This window comes from Scardinius erythrophthalmus (genome assembly GCF_964197995.2).
Source record: "Scardinius erythrophthalmus genome assembly, chromosome: 2".
Taxonomy (NCBI): domain Eukaryota; kingdom Metazoa; phylum Chordata; class Actinopteri; order Cypriniformes; family Leuciscidae; genus Scardinius; species Scardinius erythrophthalmus.
In genome coordinates, this window is record NC_138222.1 from 1,269,889 (window position 1) to 1,290,061 (window position 20,173).

General features: G+C 41.9%; 1 protein-coding gene across 1 annotated transcript; it reads left to right on the forward strand.

Moving 5' to 3' along the window:
* The first annotated feature begins 1,438 nt into the window (after positions 1-1,438).
* On the forward strand, positions 1,439-18,833 carry LOC308684722 (kinesin-like protein KIF20A). Its single transcript, XM_081355981.1, has 18 exons — positions 1,439-1,715; positions 1,798-1,893; positions 3,124-3,243; positions 5,228-5,366; positions 5,884-6,068; positions 8,092-8,182; positions 8,251-8,424; positions 9,163-9,274; positions 10,230-10,292; positions 11,000-11,143; positions 11,221-11,383; positions 12,424-12,600; positions 13,863-14,002; positions 14,254-14,419; positions 16,049-16,160; positions 16,381-16,451; positions 16,523-16,642; positions 17,819-18,833. Exons 1-18 carry the CDS (start codon positions 1,611-1,613, stop codon positions 18,041-18,043), a joined length of 2,403 nt encoding a protein of 800 aa, XP_081212107.1. The 5' UTR covers positions 1,439-1,610; the 3' UTR covers positions 18,044-18,833.
* The last annotated feature ends 1,340 nt before the right edge of the window (positions 18,834-20,173 follow it).

A 20,173-nucleotide genomic window follows, 5' to 3' on the forward strand; every position in this document is an offset into this window, starting at 1 on the left:
ATCTATGGGTTTTGGTCTTCTTTAGAACACAAACTTAAAGGAAAAGTTGCAATACTGATTCTTATGTCAACATTTGAAGTGGATCAAAACCTTTCATCAAAGTTATACATGAATTTTGAACAATACCCGCTCTTGTCTCAGGACAACTTTGAACTTTTTTTTTGATCCACTTCAAATGTTGATGACTGTAGTTCATGCAATGAAACACTGAAAAATGAGTGTTGATGTATAAGATTGGCAATTTTTATTTATTTATTTTTTCAGGTTTTTATGATTCTGAAATAAGTGTAAACTGACAAAAAGCAAAGATAAAAATGAATGAATATAGACCTTTGGAAGCGCCATAACTGAAGATCTATGCTCTTTCTTTGAAACAAACTTGAAAGGGAAAGTAGTTGTGTTCCAGTATTCATTCTCATCTCGTTCTGCTGAAGGAATGAGTTTTAAACCTGCGATTCAATGAAACACTGAAAAATGAGTGATGTATAAGATGGGCAAATATTTTTTTCCAGTTTTTTTTTTATTTTAAACAAGAGGTTAAATTGCCCAAAAGCATAGATAAACAGTGTGAAAGAAATTAAAAGACCTTTTCAAGCACAACTGAAGCTAAATATCTTTCCCCAGTAAAATTATATATACGGTCAAAATATTAGTTAACCTTGATATTCACATGAACCAACAATGAGAAATACTTAATCACTTATTGATCTAGGATAATGTTAATTGTGATATTTAATACATTTATGATCAGAAGTAAGTTTACACACGGTTTACTAAATATGAATGTTTTTTATTAAAGAGTAATACTGTAAAATTAAATTGCTTTGTTAGTTACTGCATTATTGTTAAATGTGGAAGCCATATTCATGTAAACTTTAAAAGCAGAACGTTTAATAATATGAGGAATTAAATAAATGCAGCACTCACAAAACCTAAAATGTGAATTTATAAGAATATAAATATTTCGGTAACACTTTACAATAAGGTTCATTAGCTGCTTTAGTTAACATGAACTAAGAATGAACAATACTTCTACAGCATTTATTAATCTTATTTAATATTAATTTCAACATTTACTAATACATTATTCAAATCAAAGGTTGTATTTGTTAACATTAGTTAATGTACTGTGAACAAACAATGAACAGCTATATTTTTATTAACTAACATTAACAAAGATTAATAAATATTGTAACAAATGTATCGCTCATCGTAGTTCATGTTAGTTAATACATTAACTAATGAACTTTACTGTAATGTGTTGCCAATATTTTAGGTTCAGGAAACCCTAACATATTATTATATTATACACATTTAATATTGACAACTTTTAGTCACGAAAGTCCAGAATGCACCTGTGATTTGAAGTGACTCTACCCTAATGAACTTACAGGTGTGCTGAATGTCTTTAAGAGCTGATTGATGAGCAGGTGTGGCTAATGCATTCTGGGTAAGATCTCACCTGAGCTATTAAAGCTCGTTTTCATGTCTGAAACGGTTTCAAGCGTTTAATCTCCTCTAAGCCACTGACACACACACGTCAAGTTTGTGAAACTGAGCTTGCTTTAAGAACATAACTGTTATACGACAGTATAATCCAGGTGACGGTTATGGATATGAATGAAGACACAGTGTTGGCGATGGAGTCGACGGCTTGTGAACCTCATCATGCGGCTCTTCCGGAACTTTCTGGAGTTTCCTCCATAACATCACAGGTTATAAGATTGCAAATCCGTTTATAACACATAATGTCCATCTTTATGTTTATATATAGCGCTGTGTGGTGTTTGTGTGCAGAGCGAGAGCGCTGAGATCTCTGAGCAACAGCAGCTTCGAGTTTACTTAAAAGTTCGGCCTTTCAGTGAAGAAGAGCTGAGAAGCAATGAAGAACAGGTATGGTTAAGCTCAATCCAATGATGATGTTTGCCTTCGGAAATGTAGGTCTTTAAAGGGGTCCTATATGCCCTTTTCACAAGAATATAGTCTCTGATGTCCCCAGAGTGTGTATGTGAAGTTTTAGCTCAACATACCTCACAGGTATGTGTTTATAGCATGTTAAAATGGGCACTTTTAATGGTGAGCAAAAACATGCAGTTTTCGTGTCTGTCCCTTTAAATGCAAATGAGTGCTTGTGTGCTTTTTAGCAGCTCCGATTACTTCACACACTGAGCATTCAAAAACTTTTAGTCTTTTGTATAAACGTCGGACAATGATGGAGAGACTCAAGAAGTGACAACATATAGAATACAACAGGACATTTCTGAATGGTTAGTTGATGAATTTATGAAGCTGATGTGGAGTTAACTATCTTCTAGTCATTGATTAGCATATTCGGTAACACTTTAGCGCAAGTTAATAGTCCGTTAAGTAATTATGCAGGAAGTAATGGGTAGTACTACATACATTAACACTTCAGCTACTACTTACTAATATAGTTAACAAAACAAGCTGTTCTAATCAGTAACTAATATCAAATTTAGGAGAGAGTTCCTGACAAATTATAAAGAACATTATCGTGTGTCTGAGACATAATCAGCCATAATTTTTACTCTGAATATAGTCATAAAATGCATCATTCCTTATAATATTAACTTTAGTAATTAGTGATCCATTTAATGATCATATTGAGTAAAAGACAATTGTTCACGTTTCAGGCACGTTAATGTTGTGATTAGTAATTCTTTATAATTTGTTATAATTACTATTAAGTTCTTAATGATTACCTAATAATGAACTTAGTCCTAAATTCTCGATTATTAGTTAAGGTTGTTTCTATAATAGTTAATAGTAGTGGCTGAAGTGTTAATGTAGTACTAATTAATCCTGTATAGTTACTTATTAATGACGGACCATTGTTCTAAAGTGTTACCGAATATTCTGTCATGATCGTCTATAAATTGTGTTCTCGGGGGCGGGGTTATGTAAGTTTTAGGGTTAGTGATGTCACTAACTTGTGAAGAAGCTCGTTGTAGTCCTTAAAGCGATTTCTTTAAAAGAAAATATCTCCCTTTGAACTGTGAGTGTTGTAACTCTGTTGCTGTTTGAGCATAAACAACATCTGCACACTAACTAAAGTTAGAAAAGTGAAATCATAGTTAACCACCGCTTTATCCCTCCTCTCAGGGCTGTGTGGTGTTGGAGGATTCGGAGAACATCGCTCTTCACGCTCCTAAAGGATCCGCCAGCATGAAGAGCAGCGAGAAGGGAATCGGTCAACAGGTCTACAAGTTCAGCTTCACACAGGTGAGCGAGTTGAGCTTCGCACAGGTGAGCGAGTTGAGCTTCGCGCAGGTGAGCGAGTTGAGCTTCGCGCAGGTGAGCAAGTTGAGCTTCATCGCGCAGGTGAGCGAGTTGAGCTTCATCGCGCAGGTGAGCGAGTTGAGCTTCGCGCAGGTGAGCGAGTTGAGCTTCGTGCAGGTGAGCGAGTTGAGCTTCATCGCGCAGGTGAGCGAGTTGAGCTTCATCGCGCAGGTGAGCGAGTTGAGCTTCGCGCAGGTGAGCGAGTTGAGCTTCGCGCAGGTGAGCGAGTTGAGCTTCGCGCAGGTGAGCGAGTTGAGCTTCGCGCAGGTGAGCGAGTTGAGCTTCGCGCAGGTGAGCGAGTTGAGCTTTGCACAGGTGAGCGAGTTGAGCTTCATCGCGCAGGTGAGCGAGTTGAGCTTTGCACAGGTGAGCGAGTTGAGCTTTGCGCAGGTGAGCGAGTTGAGCTTTGCGCAGGTGAGCGAGTTGAGCTTGGCGCAGGTGAGCGAGTTGAGCTTGGCGCAGGTGAGCGAGTTGAGCTTGGCGCAGGTGAGCGAGTTGAGCTTGGCGCAGGTGAGCGAGTTGAGCTTGGCGCAGGTGAGCGAGTTGAGCTTCGCGCAGGTGAGCGAGTTGAGCTTGGCGCAGGTGAGCGAGTTGAGCTCGGCGCAGGTGAGCGAGTTGAGCTTCGCGCAGGTGAGCGAGTTGAGCTTCATCGCGCAGGTGAGCGAGTTGAGCTTCATCGCGCAGGTGAGCGAGTTGAGCTCGGCGCAGGTGAGCGAGTTGAGCTCGGCGCAGGTGAGCGAGTTGAGCTTCGCGCAGGTGAGCGAGTTGAGCTTGGCGCAGGTGAGCGAGTTGAGCTTTGCGCAGGTGAGCGAGTTGAGCTTGGCGCAGGTGAGCGAGTTGAGCTTGGCGCAGGTGAGCGAGTTGAGCTTGGCGCAGGTGAGCGAGTTGAGCTTGGCGCAGGTGAGCGAGTTGAGCTTGGCGCAGGTGAGCGAGTTGAGCTTCGCGCAGGTGAGCGAGTTGAGCTTGGCGCAGGTGAGCGAGTTGAGCTCGGCGCAGGTGAGCGAGTTGAGCTTCGCGCAGGTGAGCGAGTTGAGCTTCATCGCGCAGGTGAGCGAGTTGAGCTTCATCGCGCAGGTGAGCGAGTTGAGCTCGGCGCAGGTGAGCGAGTTGAGCTCGGCGCAGGTGAGCGAGTTGAGCTTCGCGCAGGTGAGCGAGTTGAGCTTGGCGCAGGTGAGCGAGTTGAGCTTCATCGCGCAGGTGAGCGAGTTGAGCTTCATCGCGCAGGTGAACGAGTTGAGCTTCACACAGGTGAGCGAGTTGAGTTTCGCACAGGTGAACGAGTTGAGCTTCGCACAGGTGAGCGAGTTGAGCTTCGCACAGGTGAGCGAGTTGAGCTTCGCGCAGGTGAGCGAGTTGAGCTTTGCGCAGGTCTTCAAGTTGAGCATGATCGCGCGAGCGAGCTGAGCTTCATCGCGCAGGTGAACGAGTTGAGCTTTGCGCAGGTGAGCGAGTTGAGCTTCGCGCAGGTGAGCGAGTTGAGCTTCGCACAGGTGAGCGAGTTGAGCTTTGCGCAGGTCTTCAAGTTGAGCATGATCGCGCAGGTGAGCGAGTTGAGCTTCATCGCGCAGGTGAACGAATTCAGCTTTGCACAGGTCTTCAAGTTGAGCTTCGCGCAGGTGAGCGAGTTGAGCTTTGCACAGGTGAGCGAGTTGAGCTCGATAGTGAGATGTTTAGAGCTGAATTAAAAGGGTTATGCATGAAATTGTGAGTTATTTTGAATTTGTTGAAAGAGTGAGAAATGTGCTCAAATTAAATTACTGGATTTAATCAATAAATGGTAAAGGTAAATAAAATAAATAACAATTTCCCCCAAAAAAAGCATTTTTAAAAATAGAAAAAAGTATAATTTATGGCTTTGGGTCATTTTGACCCGCGAGGGAAGGATGAGGTTTAAAGGCTTTTTTTTTTTTTTTTTTACGAAATGCAGATCTTTGGGCCGAAGTGCTCCCAGACCGAGTTTTTTGACGGCACCATCAGCTCACAGGTGCACGAGTTCCTTCATGGCAAAAACGCATTGGTGTTCAGTTACGGAGTGACCAATGCTGGGAAAACATACACCATCCAAGGTGAACTGAACCTTATTAAACACTCTCTTCTGATGTGTTCAAGTCCCCCTGAGATTGTATTTACAAGGTCATGTCACTTTCATCGGAGTAAGATGGAGTACTTTCTCTTAATTACACACAAAAATACAGCAAAGTTCTTAATCTACTTTTTTTGTTTAATTCATGAAGACACTGTAAACTGTTACATTATATTGTTACAGTAATGCTATCATGTTCTGTGCAGGCAGTCGGCTTACTTCATTGTAAATTCTAGCAATATCACGGCTAAATACCTTTAAGTATTGTGGTATGCCACCATGTTTCTCACTGACACGTAAAGATCGGGGCTTAAAGAAAATACCGAGCTCCCCACTCGCATTTACGACATTGTGGTGGCAATCTTTACGACATGACTTGAACGCACCATTTTATGGAAGGTCGAAAGGGCCAAAACATGTGAAACGCGTTTGGCCCTTTTGTCCTTCCATACCACTTGATGCTCTTTGACGTCATCGCCTGTGAAACGGTCCGGTTCAAGGTTCCCAGAAGGACCCGGGGATCCTGCCGCGCGCGCTGGATGTGGTGTTCCGGCACGTGGCGGGCCGCCAGTACGAGCACGCGGACCTGAAGCCGTTCCTGAGCTCGGATGTGCAGAAACTGGACTCGGAACAAGTCAAAGTGGAGAAGAGCGCCAAGGCAGCGCTCTTCAGTTTACTCAAAGAGGTACGAGCTTCAAAACAGGCCGATTTTTGGTTTCCCAAAACATGCATTTGTAACATTAGTTTTTGGTTAGCCAGGAACATTTTTCGTTATGGAAATAGAACTTTTCCGTAACGTCCTATTAACCTTTTCTTCATATTTATTGATGGGCGCGCAGTAAAGAAAGTTACAAACCCACGTATATTTGTAATCTGTATACTACATACTACAACATTTTTAGCTATACAATTGGATTTATCTGAAATTATAATGCGTTTTTTACTGATCCAATCCAGGTTGTAATGAACTGTTGCAAAATATAGGCCTACTTTATGAAAAATGACCCATTTCAGCATAACATATGGTTATAAAATGAAACCTAAAAATAACCTACAGGGAACATCCAATCTAGTTTTCTCATCAGTTTGAGACGTACTCTATTAAAAGACGGTTCTAAGATGATGCTTGGCTAACTAGAAGACACTGGCCGGGTTTAATTGCACTGGTTGTAATGCTGCGTTAATGTTTCTCGCTATTGTAAACCTGCAACGCTCCTCCATCACTACTAATGAACTGGTTCTTAAAGGGACACTTCACCCATTTGCATTAAGCTTTGCATCGTTAGAAACCCAGTCATACTATTGAATGGTCATGCAACATTTTTTCATTTTCCCCCGAGACGAGAGAAATCTGTATTTACCTCTTTACACTTCCTCCTACAATGACGCAAAAATCGTCATTTTGCGTCATTGTAGGAGGAAGTGTAAGAGGGGGGGATTTCTGTTAAGACTACAAGCACTAGATCCACCCTTTCAAACCCGCCCATAGGGGGTTGGACCTAATGCGCTAACAGACCTATCACAGATCAGTGCGAGTGCGTTTGATTTCAACGGCAGAAACCTGCAGAAAACAGGGACGAAGAAAGCTGAGTAGTAGGGGTTACCATACTCTATTTCCCGGACATGTCCGGCCGTCGAGATCGACAAAAATGTCCGGGATTCAGCTTTTGTTTCTGCGGTCGCCATCCATTGTTTACATGCTCACCTTTTGTTTCAATCTAACTGAATTCACCCCGATTGGTGAATCTGAATGTAATGTTTACATGAATGCTAATCAAGTGATCGGTTGATTTGCGTTTTAACATTGCTAAGAAAATACCCGCACCTCCGTGAGAGATAGCCCATGAGACCGGTGCATCTCACAGGCGTGCTCATCAGTAATCACAGTAATACAGGGAGCAGGACGAGGCTAGCGCCGCGGGAGAAAGACGCGAGGCCGGTGGCGTGATCGGTTGAAAGCCGCGAGGCCGGTGGCGTGATCGGTTGAAAGCCGCGAGGCCGGTGGCGTGATCGGTTGAAAGCCGCGAGGCCGGTGGCGTGATCGGTTGAAAGCCGCGAGGCCGGTGGCGTGATCGGTTGAAAGCCGCGAGGCCGGTGGCGTGATCGGTTGAAAGACGCGAGGCCGGTGGCGTGATCGGTTGAAAGACGCGAGGCCGGTGGCGTGATCGGTTGATGTGTGTTTTACCATTGCTAAGAAAATACCTGCTCCTCTGTGCGAGATACGAGAACAGTGCCTCACAGGTGTCGGTCGTCAGTAATCACGCCTCCGGCCTCGCGCCGTTCTCCCGCGGCCCTCAGCCTCGTCCTGCTCGCCACAGTAAACATGATGAATGGCGACTGTAGAACGCAAAAGCCGAATCCCAGACATTTTGGGCAAACTCGTCACGGAGACTCACTCGTAGCCTAGCCTTGCCTTGATGTTTTTGTTTTCAACTGCACTGTCTTACCGGTAGGCGTGGCTTGGGAGTGGTCTTGTAGGGCAGCGAAGCAAGTGCATTCTGGGAGTTGTTGTCTTTCATCCACATAAGCCAAAAATACATTTTCTGGCTTTTCTCAGTCTAGAAAACTCCAAATTCAAAAATAATTTCACATTTCTTCTACATAAATGACCCACTTTCAATACACATTCATGTCTCCACGGGTGAAATGACCCTTTAAACTCGTCGTTGTGTTAAAGCTTAATCACTGTGTGGCTTCTCTCTCCTCAGGATCCTGAACCCACAAGGTCCAGTCGAAGCAGAAGCTCGAACTCCTCCGTCAACAGTTTGTCATTCTCCAGTGTTTCGTATGACCATACAGGTATAAGCGGTAACGACGGCTAAACGTGTGTGTGAGAGCGTGTGTTTAATCTCTCGCGTGTCTCCCAGTGGACAGTGCCGATGTCACGGCTGATGAAGGCCTGTACTGCGTCTGGGTGGCGTTTTACGAGATCTACAACGAACACGTGTACGACCTGCTCCAGCCGGGCCCCTCCAGCAGAACCAGGAGACGGCCCGTGCTGAGAGTGTGTGAGGACAGCACCGGGAGCTCCTACATCAGAGGTAAGGTCCGTTCAGGAGTGTGTGTGTGCCTGTAACCCTCTGGTGATCTCCATGTTTTTTTTTTTCTCAATTAATGTGCTATTTTAGTTCAATCATGTTTTTATTTTATTTAATTTTATGTAGTTTTTTTAGAGGATTTTTGGTACTAAATGATATTTTCACCATTTATCCATTTATTCACTTTGAGCATAGACCTGAAAATTAAATTTCCAACTTAAACTGTCGTAATTCTTGAAAGCTTTTAGAGCGACAGACTGAAGTTCGATCACTTTTCCAAGATGACACTTGGCAGATTATTGCTGAAGTGAGTTTTAAAATGTGAACGTAATTTGTTTTAACATTTTTTTTATATTTGTGAAATATATATTTTCAAAAACATGTTTTACTCTAAAACTGAGAAAAACAAAGCCATAAATCTAAAGTTTCTAAATCTAACAAAAATTTGAAGTTGATCTCTCAATAAATGAGCTTTCAGTGAGATGTTGTTCGGCTGCAGTACCAAACGCTTCCACTAGAGGAGATTCGTCTCCCATTCATTTCCAGTGCGCTCATGAACCTGTTTGAATCATGTCCATTGTTGTTTTGTTCACACAGCAAGTGCCAAATCCTTCAAGTTTCGTACCATTCCGATGAAGAAAAAAAAATACTAACAAAAACAAATGTAAAATTTCAGTCAAAAGTGACCGAAGAGCACCAGAGGTGTATGTGGCTCTGAAGTGTATGTGTGTGTCGTTGTAGATCTGCGATGGGTTAATGTGCTGAACGCTGAGGAGGCCAGTAAAGTGTTACGTGTGGGCAATAAGAACCGAAGCGCAGCCGCGACCAAGATGAACCAGTCGTCCAGCAGAAGGTCATCATGAGTCTGATATCCCGATCCCATGGGTCTGATATCCCGATCCCATGGGTCTGATATCCCGATCCCATGGGTCTGATATCCCGATCCCATGGGTCTGATATCCCGATCCCATGGGTCTGATAATCCTGATATCCCGATCCCATGGGTCTGATATCGTGGCCCATGGGTCTGATATCCCGATATCCCGATCCCATGGGTCTGATATCCCGATCCCATGGGTCTGATATCCCAATATCCCGATCCCATGGGTCTGATATCCCGATCCCATGGGTCTGATATCGTGGCCCATGGGTCTGATATTCCAATATCCCGATCCCATGGGTCTGATATCCCGATCCCATGGGTCTGACATCCCAATATCCCGATCCCATGGGTCTGATATCCCGATAATCCAATCCCATGGGTCTGATATCGCGGCCCATGGGTCTGATATCCCGATAATCCAATCCCATGGGTCTGATATCCCGATAATCCAATCCCATGGGTCTGATATCCCGATATCCCGATATCCCGATAATCCAATCCCATGGGTCTGATATCCCGATAATCCAATCCCATGGGTCTGATATCCCGATAATCCAATCCCATGGGTCTGATATCCCGGCCCATGGGTCTGATATCCCGATAATCCAATCCCATGGGTCTGATATCCCGGCCCATGGGTCTGATATCCCGATAATCCAATCCCATGGGTCTGATATCCCGGCCCATGGGTCTGATATCCCGATATCCCGATCCCATGGGTCTGATATCGCGGCCCAATGGGTCTGATATCGCGGCCCATTGGTCTGATATCCCAATATCCCGATCCCATGGGTCTGATATCGCGGCCCATGGGTCTGATATCCCGATATCCCGATCCCATGGGTCTGATATCGCGGCCCATGGGTCTGATTAGTACTGAATATATATTACCATGCAAAAGCAAAGCCTTTGTTCTGTTTTACAGTCACAGTATCTTCACCATCAAACTGATCCGCCTCGACGGAGCAGATGTTCAGGGACTGTCGGAGTAAGTGAACTGTAAAACATATTTTTACATTGCTATATCTCATAGGAAATGTTGAAAATTGCTTAACTTATTTTGATAAATTATACAAACTCAGTTTAATGTAATTTAAGTTGAAATGACTTAGTTGATTGTACTTAAATGTCATTTTGGTGATCAGAGTTAAGGGACAAAATTAACAACTACAGAGGGACTTATACACTTAATTTATGTTTTTACCTTGAAAAATTCTTCATGCCTTAAAATATCTTGACTAACTCGACACCTTTGCCTCATTTAGTATGCGTGGTTCTATGAATATGCAAATGAGCCCCGCCTCCACTCACTCACTCAGCTCAGAGATCCACTGGTTGACGATCACACGTTGATCTGATTGGTTACAAGGTAGTTTGTGACGTCAGAAACACCAGCGATTTCAAAGCGTGTTTTTGAGACTGTCTTTGGTTCACTGCAGTTTTAAGGAGGAAATACTCAGCAATGCTGTCGACTTATGAATTTACACATGGATTGTCTTAAAGCATATTAAACACACCAGATAGACACTTAAACATTTTCACCACAGGGGGACTTTAAGCAATTTTCAACATTTGTTATACTAGATTCAACTAATTTAAGTAGAAATAACTTGAAAATTCAAGTTTATTGTACTTTAAAAATTCAGTGAAGCAAATGCTTTTGAAAGTGTAATGTCTTTCTTTCCTCGCATAAAGTCTTTCACTTTGTGACTTGGCCGGCTCCGAAAGATGCAACAAAACCAAAACATTTGGGGAGCGTCTGAAAGAAGCTGGAAACATCAACAATTCACTGCTGATTCTGGGCAAGTGTATCGCAGCGCTGAGGAACCAGAGTCACAGGTACTGGCGATTGCAGACGAGACGGAGAGCCGCAGTTTACACGCTTCTGTTCTCATAACCGCGTCTGATCCCCGAAGGATGAAGAGTTACGTGCCGTTTCGCGAGAGCAAGCTGACCCGGCTCTTCCAGGGCATGTTCTGCGGGCGAGGACGGGCGTGCATGATCGTCAACATCAACCAGTGCGCCTCGACTTACGACGAAACCCTCCATGTGATGAAGTTCTCTGCGGTGGCCAAGCAGGTTTGGGGTCGATTACTGACATTACAACCAGCGTTTGAAATTTAACTTTCACTCACCGGCCAATTTGGCTACTAAATAGTTATTTATTTGTAGGACAGATTCATAAGTTTACAGACAAGCAAATTGACCACGTCAACTAGTGATGGTCGATTTCGAAGCTTCTGAACCTTTTCCAATCATTTATTTGGAGCCAGTGATTCAGAGTGTGTATCAAACTACCAAAGTCATGTGATTTCAGTAAACGATGCTTCGTTACGTCATATCCAGCGTTGCCAATTTACTGACTTTTGTCACCTAGATTAGCGACTTCTCAGACCCATTTAGCGTCTTTTTTTTATTTTTTTTTAAGCAACTAGCCATGTTTTTGATTGCTGGTTAACACAGTCAGTCACTAAATCAAAAAACGCTTTATTGGACATTCGGCTATATTAAAATTACAGTGTGTGAGCACGGACTAGGAGAGAAAATGGATGTAAACTGTCGACGGTTAGCGCATTACGCTATTTAGCAGCTTTCAGCTTTAGCTACTTTCCATTGAAAATCGTTGGCAACATAACGGTTTCCAAATGTCAATGATTCGCCGCTAGAGGGCGATGATCTCTGTGAACCCATGAACCAGTGTCTATATATGATTTTCACCTGATCTCGGGTCAGTTTTATACATTTGTAGACATTTAATGGCATAAAGAGTTGTAGTTAGGTCTCTTACTGGTCTGATTAACCAAGCTCTTCATTTACAATAAGCTCTACAATTAATAAAATAAAACTTATTATAGAGACACTTAATATTTAGTGGTATTAGAAGATTTGGTAACTGCATTTAATAGATGACAGCTTCAGTGAAACTACAGTTGGTCAAAACATGCAGAAAAACACTTTTAACAGAGTTGTCGCTGCATTTACACTGTTTGACCAGCAGGGGTCGCCAGCGTGTGGCGCTTCCATCAGTGAATCAATTGAATTGCTTTGGCAAAATGATTCAAAGTTTCAAAGCCTCATTTCTCCCATTGCCCATGTCGTCCGGGGTCTGTGTGTGTCAGGTGATACAGGTCATACCTCAGAGGTCAATCGAGTCTCTGGCACCTCGTCTGGTGGGTCTGGATGGGAAGCCGTTGCTGAGAAACGGAGTGATTGACGACCAGGCTGTGGATGAATATCTGTCAGAGGAAGAGTTGCTGGACGGAGACGAGGCCGACGTGTCCATATTACCCCAAGAGGTGCTGGAGCACTTCAACATGACTCAATGCTCACACTGCAAAAACACTTCTTGCTTGGTATTTTTGTCTTGTTTCTAGTCCAAATATCTACAAATTCTTAAATCAAGATGCATACAATATTATCTTGTTTTCTGGGTATATAAATCAAAATTAAGTGATTTTTGTTTCTTTAAAAAAGCAAAATTATCTGCCAATGTGGTAAGAAAAATAATCTTAAAGGGACAATGTGTAGTTTAGGTGTTTTATAATCTAAAATCAATATTTTTATTCATAAATAGGTCCTCAATGGTGTACAAATACCTCTGCCAATGATCTGACTTATTCTCGTAAACGAAGAATTTATTATCTTTGTATACATGGGACGGGTAGGTCCATGGAGGCTTCCATGTCGTTCCGCCATCTTGAAAAACTATAACGACAGAGAGGGACAAAAAGTACTAGGCCAACGCGTCTTCGTTCAGAGCCAGCGTCACATGACTGAAAGCAGCTGAACCGGACGAGAAGATTTGAGAGACGCTTGTCACTGCCCCGGCAAGTTTAAAAGGCTGCACTGCACGGTTCTAATGGAGGACCATACTTGTGCTGAGTCACAGGGCCGGAGATTGCAAAGAACAAGGGTTAATGTCGGGATAGCTTTTTCCAGGTGGAAAGAGTTGATGCAGGAGAAAGCTTTCAAAAGAGACGCTGAAGTTGCCTGCTTTCTTCTCGACAGGTAAGTCAATGCTACGGTCTAAATTACAAGCTTTTTTCATTGCTTGGTCGCTTCTCTTCCTTTGGAAACTTTCAGTTCTATCAAATATCCGTTTGTTCGTTGTGTCAAGTTGCAGTTGTTCACCAGAAGGAAAACTCGAAGTGCTATTAGAAGACATCCTGTCATAGCTTTTTGGTACATAACAGCTACCGTAGAAGCAACGCGCATTTGAAAAAGCGAGGCGCTGTAGAGCACTATTCGTTTGAATGCAAAATACAATTTCACTGCTAGATGGGAGAAATTCCTACACATTGTCCCTTTAATGACAGACAGAAACAAGATTATTTTTCTTACCCCATTGGCAGATCATTTTGCTCTTTTAAAGAAACAATCACTTCATTTTGATTTATATTCCCAGAAAACAAGACATATCGTATGGTATTTTACTAAAGTAAAGTAGTAGTCTAATTTTTTAGATATTTGGACTGGAAACTAGACAATGCCAAGTAAGAAAAGTGTTTTCTGCAGTGCAGAGATGGAGAGCTTTGCCATGTTTGTCGTTGTCTCGCAGGAGTTGTTGAACTTGGTGGAGAGCTTGCGGTCGAAGCTGATGGCCGAGCGCAGGAAGAATCTTCTTCAGGAGATCCAGATCCGGAAGGAGATGGGCGACGCGATGCTGCAGCAGATCACGGAGGCGGAGGAGCTGCACAGGTGACGAGCCCGAGCGCACCACCGGGACACCTGGAGGCTTCACCTGATGAAGGAGCCTTCCAGTCACACTGTGTTATGAATTTAGGCCAGATAGTTTCAATCAAAACTAACTTTATCTGGACAACTTTATTCTAGAGCTGCTGTAAAGCCTAAACAATCTGTTACTGTAATCTCCTATTATCACTAAAGCTGCTGTGAAAAGATCTATATTGTTAAAGCGCTGTATAAATGTTGACTTGAACTGTTTTCAGTCGTCAGCTGGAGGACCTGAAGGAGAGCTACGAGGAGAAGATGGACAGCACGTTTGAGATGTATAAAGAGGCGTTGAAAGAGCACGCGTACCAGTGCGCTCTGGAGAGACTGGAGGAGGATTACATCCCGATAGACGAATACAGCGAAGAGCAAGAGCGAGCTAAGGCACACACACCTTTACATCTAAACCCCAGTGCTTGATGGGAATGTTTGAGCAGAGGTGGGCTTGTGTGTGTTTGCGCAGGTAAAATTTTCACCGATTTGCATTGAAGGAGGGATTTCTATTAAATTCTTGTGCACTTCCGACAGTGTAACAATCTAGTTGCGCTTATTAATTGACACATCTGGTTTATTAATGATAATGATGTCGGAGCACCAAAGGTACGACGGCACTTATTGTAATCGTTAGTGTTCCTCCGCTCTGGAAGTCTACGGCAGCCCATAGAAAGGCTTGATGGAAAATCATGAAATTTGGCACACTGATAGAGGACAGTCTGAACTTTAACCACAGCAATTTTGGAGTCTCTAACTTGATCCCTCTAGCGCCACCAACTGTACAAATTGTCACTTATGTTTGCTAACTTTTGAAATGTAAGGCCTAGAAACACAATCTTCTGATTCCTCGTTTCACGATGACTCGATTGCACCGCATGACGTCAGTTTTCACCTCTTGAATTTTCCTAAAACAGTACTTTTTCAAACTCCTAGACTGTTGCTCCGGTTTTCACATGAATTGAACCAGATCATGCCACCAAAGTTATGGAATTCAAGTTGATTTGTCAAACTTTTCGAGTGATGCGCGAACGAATTCGAAATAGTGCACGCCAAAATGGACGCGAGGCTAGATCTCGGCAAAACTTTAGCAAATTCTGGCCAAAATTGGTGTGTGCTACGACAACCATGACATGAGGTCACCTGCACAGTTTCGGCATAGTGCCACCTAGTGGTCAGGAGATATGCTTTTTTTGCTAAACTTCTGAACGGTTCAGCCAAAAATCACTAAACTGGTCTCTTTAGATTCGGTGCAGCGTGCCGACTCGAACAAAACCATATTGGCCATCTACCTTTTTTGTATTTTCTCTTGAAAGCAATCTTTTACGATCGCATTACCATATCGTTATGAAACTCTGTTCAACACCATGCCCTAAAGCTAATCAAAACGTTTCGTGGCAGTGCTTCCTTGTCAAATGTTATAATGAAGTTTCAAAATATGTTAATAGCTTTTGATTTTTGCCTTTTGTAAAGAAACTGGTCAAACTGGTCTTAATAGTTTCCTTGGGTCATACCGAGAACATATACCAATTTGCCATAGTATGCCAAACTTGCTTTCCGCCATTTTGATTCTTTAAAAACCTACTTTTCAAACTCCTAGACCGTTAATCCGATTTTCACAAAATTAATCTGTATCTCCAGAACATGCTGACACATTTATGGATTTCGTGTTGATAGACTAAACCGTTTTTGTATTGTTCAACAACAAATTTAAGGCATGGTGCCCAAACGACTGAGGCTTTATCTCATGCAATTCTTTGCCATATTGACACCAAACTGTCATTGTCACTTCACTCTGAACACACCACATCAATTTGGTCACAGCGCCACCTAATGGTCGAAATTGATAAACCATTAAATCATTACTAATGACTATTTATAATTTTTCAGGAATTTAGCCTAAAATCATCTTAATGTCTTTAATTGCTCATTGCTGCAGGTGGTCTGATGTTCCAGGTCTTGTTCTCGTTTCTGTCCGCTTGGCCTCTTAATGACTGTGAATCACTGTCACTTTACTTATAGGCGCTTCAGAAACGTGTATTTGAGTTGGAACAGAAATGCCGGTGTTCTGGTCCTCAACCCCCCAAACAGGACAACTCCATGCAGACAAGCCCACTGCCGTCCATAGACCCAGGTGTGTGTAATCCTGACCCTTTTTGTCCTTAACTCTTTTTTTTTTTTTTTTGTTTTTTTTTGGCTCCCACGAGGAAAATGGCTTATAAATCATACTTGATTTTTTTTTAAATGTAAAACTGCAGAAAGTTCTGTGACTTTTGTTTAGGGGTAAAGATCTAATATACAGCCTGTACAGTATAAACATAATTCTCTGTGTATGATCTCCATTAACTGTGCAGATGCAGAAAGGTATAAGATGCTGTACAAGGAAAAGTGTGCGGTGGAGAATCTGTGTGTGGAGAAGCAAGAGGTAAACGCAACAGAGATGAAGACATCCTGAAACTGCTGCAGAAACCTCTGAGTTCCTGCTTTGTGTTTTAGCTGATCGTGTCTCTCGAGCGGCGCATCCGCGAGTTGAACGAGACTCTTCAGGAAGCCGGCGAGAGCTATATGGAGAAACTTGCGGAGGTCCAAACTCTACAAAACAGACTCTCGGATCAGGTTAGAACGCTTAGATGAGACCTGTGCTGACCATAGACTGTGAAAACATATGGGTGTAGTGCGTGTCACCCGTAGTGTTTCTGAAGAGCATTTTTGAAACACAAAGTGGGCGGAGCCGGCCGTCGCCATCTTGGCAGCGCGTCACTCCCGGAGAAACCGAAACGGGCAAAAAGGCTAATTAGCTGAGGTGACGGGATGCTAACAGACAAACGGCTAGCAGTGACATCGGCGACAATCCACATGTCACTCAAGTGGCCACGCCCTTAATTATGCAGAACTTTAAGGCTTAATAGAATTTAAACGGGTGAGTTATAAAAAATCACCCTCCTCACAGTCGTCATGAAGGGCAACATTAGCTATATAGACCAAACCCACTTTTTGCACCAGGCTGTAAACATGTTTTATTCTGCTGTAAAGTTGGGCATTTTAACAAGGGGGTTTATGGGTAATGACCGTCTTCTGCAGCTGGTCTCTAGTGGCCAGTCGATGAACTGCAGTTCGTGTTAGAATCTTTTGTTGCCGCTTGCTAAAAACAGAATTTTTTACGGGCTTTTGGCCATTAATTTACACGACAATGGCACTTTGGGGGCCTGAAAACGCCAACTTTTCAAAACCATCTCTGTGTGAACTACAAAATGCAAATTAGTGGAAACGGTGATGTCATGGGTATGTGTATGACGTGTTCTGTCTATATGCGTGTAGTGTTTCTTAAAGTGACATCGCCACCTACTGGCCTGGCTGCAGAGTACAGCCTTTTCCGTTTCCGCGGATCCGTGAACAGGATCATTTTGACAAGGTTTTAAGTCCATCATTGTCGTGTAAACGTGCCCTTAGAAACCGTTTCTATTTCTGTGACATTTGGTCTTGTCCACAATGACAAACTATAGCCGTGTTTCCATTACAGATTTGCGCAAAACTGTGGTTTTTCTCAATGTAGATTAAAAAAAAAAACTATTGCGAAATGACAGCGTTTCCATTATCCGATGTTATGCGACTAAAAAGTAATTTTTTCTTCTCGCAAGAAGTCATTCTATGGGATTGAGTCTCTTTTGCAGCCTGTTATTATACAATTAGCTATATAGACCAAAATCACTTTTTGTACCAGGCTGTAAACATGTTTTAGTTTTTAGAGAGACGGGAATGTTTCCGCTCGTTCTGAGAGCTGTGTGTTGACAGGAGCAGAAAGCGGAGTGTTTGGAGAGCGACGCCAGCGCTCGAGAGCAGGAGATCGGGCGTCTGCGTGAGGAGGTGAAGCGCGCGAGTGCGTGTGTCGGGTCTCGTCCGCGGTGTGGTCTTCTGCTCAACATTAAAGAGTCCATGACTCCTCCGTCCACTGGGAGTCTCTGCCGCACCATCAGGAAGTCTGTGAGAGCCACGACTCTGAGGAAGAAGCCCAGCTGATCATGAGCTGGAGCGCTGTGTGTTTGTTCAACGTTTCTACTAAGGTTTTTATTTGTGTAATAAAGTGTTTTTTAAAATCTTTTTCCACTTATTTTTTTTTATATTTTCGACTTTCCAACGTATATTAGTGATTCTGTAATAGTGATCAACAGGGCCCAGCTGTTCAAACGTGTTCTGGTGTGATTTTGGCTTTGGGATTGCAACTTATCTTGAAAATGGGTTGTTCAAGAAATCAGAATTAATCACTAAAATTGTTCAAAGCTTTAGTAAGATTTAAATACCCCCTGTAGTCAATGATTTTATCTCTTAAATCTTCTTTGATCACCAAAATTACTTAAATGTTTTTTTCCTTATTGCCTTAATATATCTTGAATGTAACTACACCTTATTTAGTATGCATGGTTCTATGAATATGCAAATGAGCCCCGCCTCCACTCACTCACAGCCGGACAGTGATGACACAACTGAGCGAACGCTGCTATGGATCCGCTTACCCGGAACTATCAGTGAGTGGCAGATTTGAAGAAAATTACTGTCGTTTAGCAAATAAATTGAGTTGCATACATATTACTAACATTATATCATGTAAGCTTTATGGTACACCTCATTCAAGGGAATTTATAGTAATTTATAGTGTTGATGCTAATCCGGCTTGGGTATGCAGAGCTGATGTGGACCGCACGCCACTGTTGTAAAGTAAAAGAGATTTGGGTGCCATACAATAAATCCCCCAAACTGCTGTTTATACTAATGTTATGATCCCTGCTTGGGACTTTTGTTCTGTTTTTGTTCCTGTTAAGATTGTAGTCGGTTTGTAGTTTTCTGCGTGTCTGCCGTTCATCCCTGTCTGTATTGAAGTCTTTTGCTGCGTCCCAATTCACATGCTATCCACGGCCATTTCTGACTGAAAAATGTTCTGTTTTGTATTTCTAAAAATCACAGCTTCATCGGAATGTTATGAAACTTGGTGACTTTTATGGCATTAGGTACGTGAATACAAAAAAAAACTGGGGTCATGATCTGAGCATGCTAAGTGGTTGTAAAAAAAATAGTCACACTTGTGGTCTTCAGTCAAAAATGACTGTCCAATAGGAAATGATTGGGAAATTGACCAAAAAAATAATTCTCAGAATTTTTGTGTACAATCTACAAATCGGCCACAATCCTAAAAAAAAGTACACCGCTGTAAAGGGGTGACACTACAACATCAAGAGTGCAAAAAAGACACACACACACATACAAACACACTTTTATACACATACACACCAATCAATTTTGATTGCAAAAAATCTGTTTTGAATTTTTAAAAATCACAGATTCATCGGAATGTTACGAAACTTGGTTGCTTTTATGGCATTAGGTATGTGCGCACACAAAAAAATTGAGGTCATGATTCGAGCATGCTAAGTGGTCGTAAAAAAAAATAGTCACACTTGTGGTCTTCGGTCAAAAATGACCCCCATAGGAAATGAATGGGAAATTGACAAAAACACTTTTTTTCATATTTCTTTTTATTTTATATTATTTTACATCAAGTGTTATAATTAAATGAATTGCATTTTTTTTGTTACACATTCTGAATAAAAAAAATGGGTATAAAATTTGCTTCTTAGCAACACAAGCTTCTCTTTCTAACACAATGTTTAGGTTTGACTGTAATCATAATGCAAAAACTAACACTTTAAATCACTATTTCTAAAAAAAATATATATCTAAAACTTGATAAGAAATAGTTTTTGAGATTGTTTAAATATATATTCAAATCCACCTAAAAAAAAGTAAATGTGTCCATAAACAGCTGGGGAATTCACATGCCTCTCCATAGAGAGCTGTAGATGCCATCTAGTGGTTACACCATGCTTCTACGCTTTCTCTCCATACTCTCACCAGATGGTGCTAATCTGCTTAAAACATTTTTTTTTTGAAGGCCTAGACTCTATATTAAACTAAAATACTGCATAAAAAAAAATATATATATATATATATATATATATATATATATATATATATATATATATATATATATATATATATATATAATTAAATTTTTTTTCAATGGCAAAAATAGACCATAAATATTGCATAAATATTAATAAATTCAATAAAATTCTCTCAAAATACAAAATTAAA

What these genes read in the sequence shown, in the direction of transcription:
- LOC308684722 (XM_081355981.1), top strand. Translation starts at nt 1,611, where the DNA reads ATGGATATGAATGAAGACACAGTGTTGGCGATGGAGTCGACGGCTTGT. An exon ending in AAGAGCAAGAGCGAGCTAAG is followed by an intron (nt 14,420 to 16,048) that starts GCACACACACCT and finishes CTTTACTTATAG; the next exon opens with GCGCTTCAGAAACGTGTATT. An exon ending in AAAACAGACTCTCGGATCAG is followed by an intron (nt 16,643 to 17,818) that starts GTTAGAACGCTT and finishes GTGTGTTGACAG; the next exon opens with GAGCAGAAAGCGGAGTGTTT.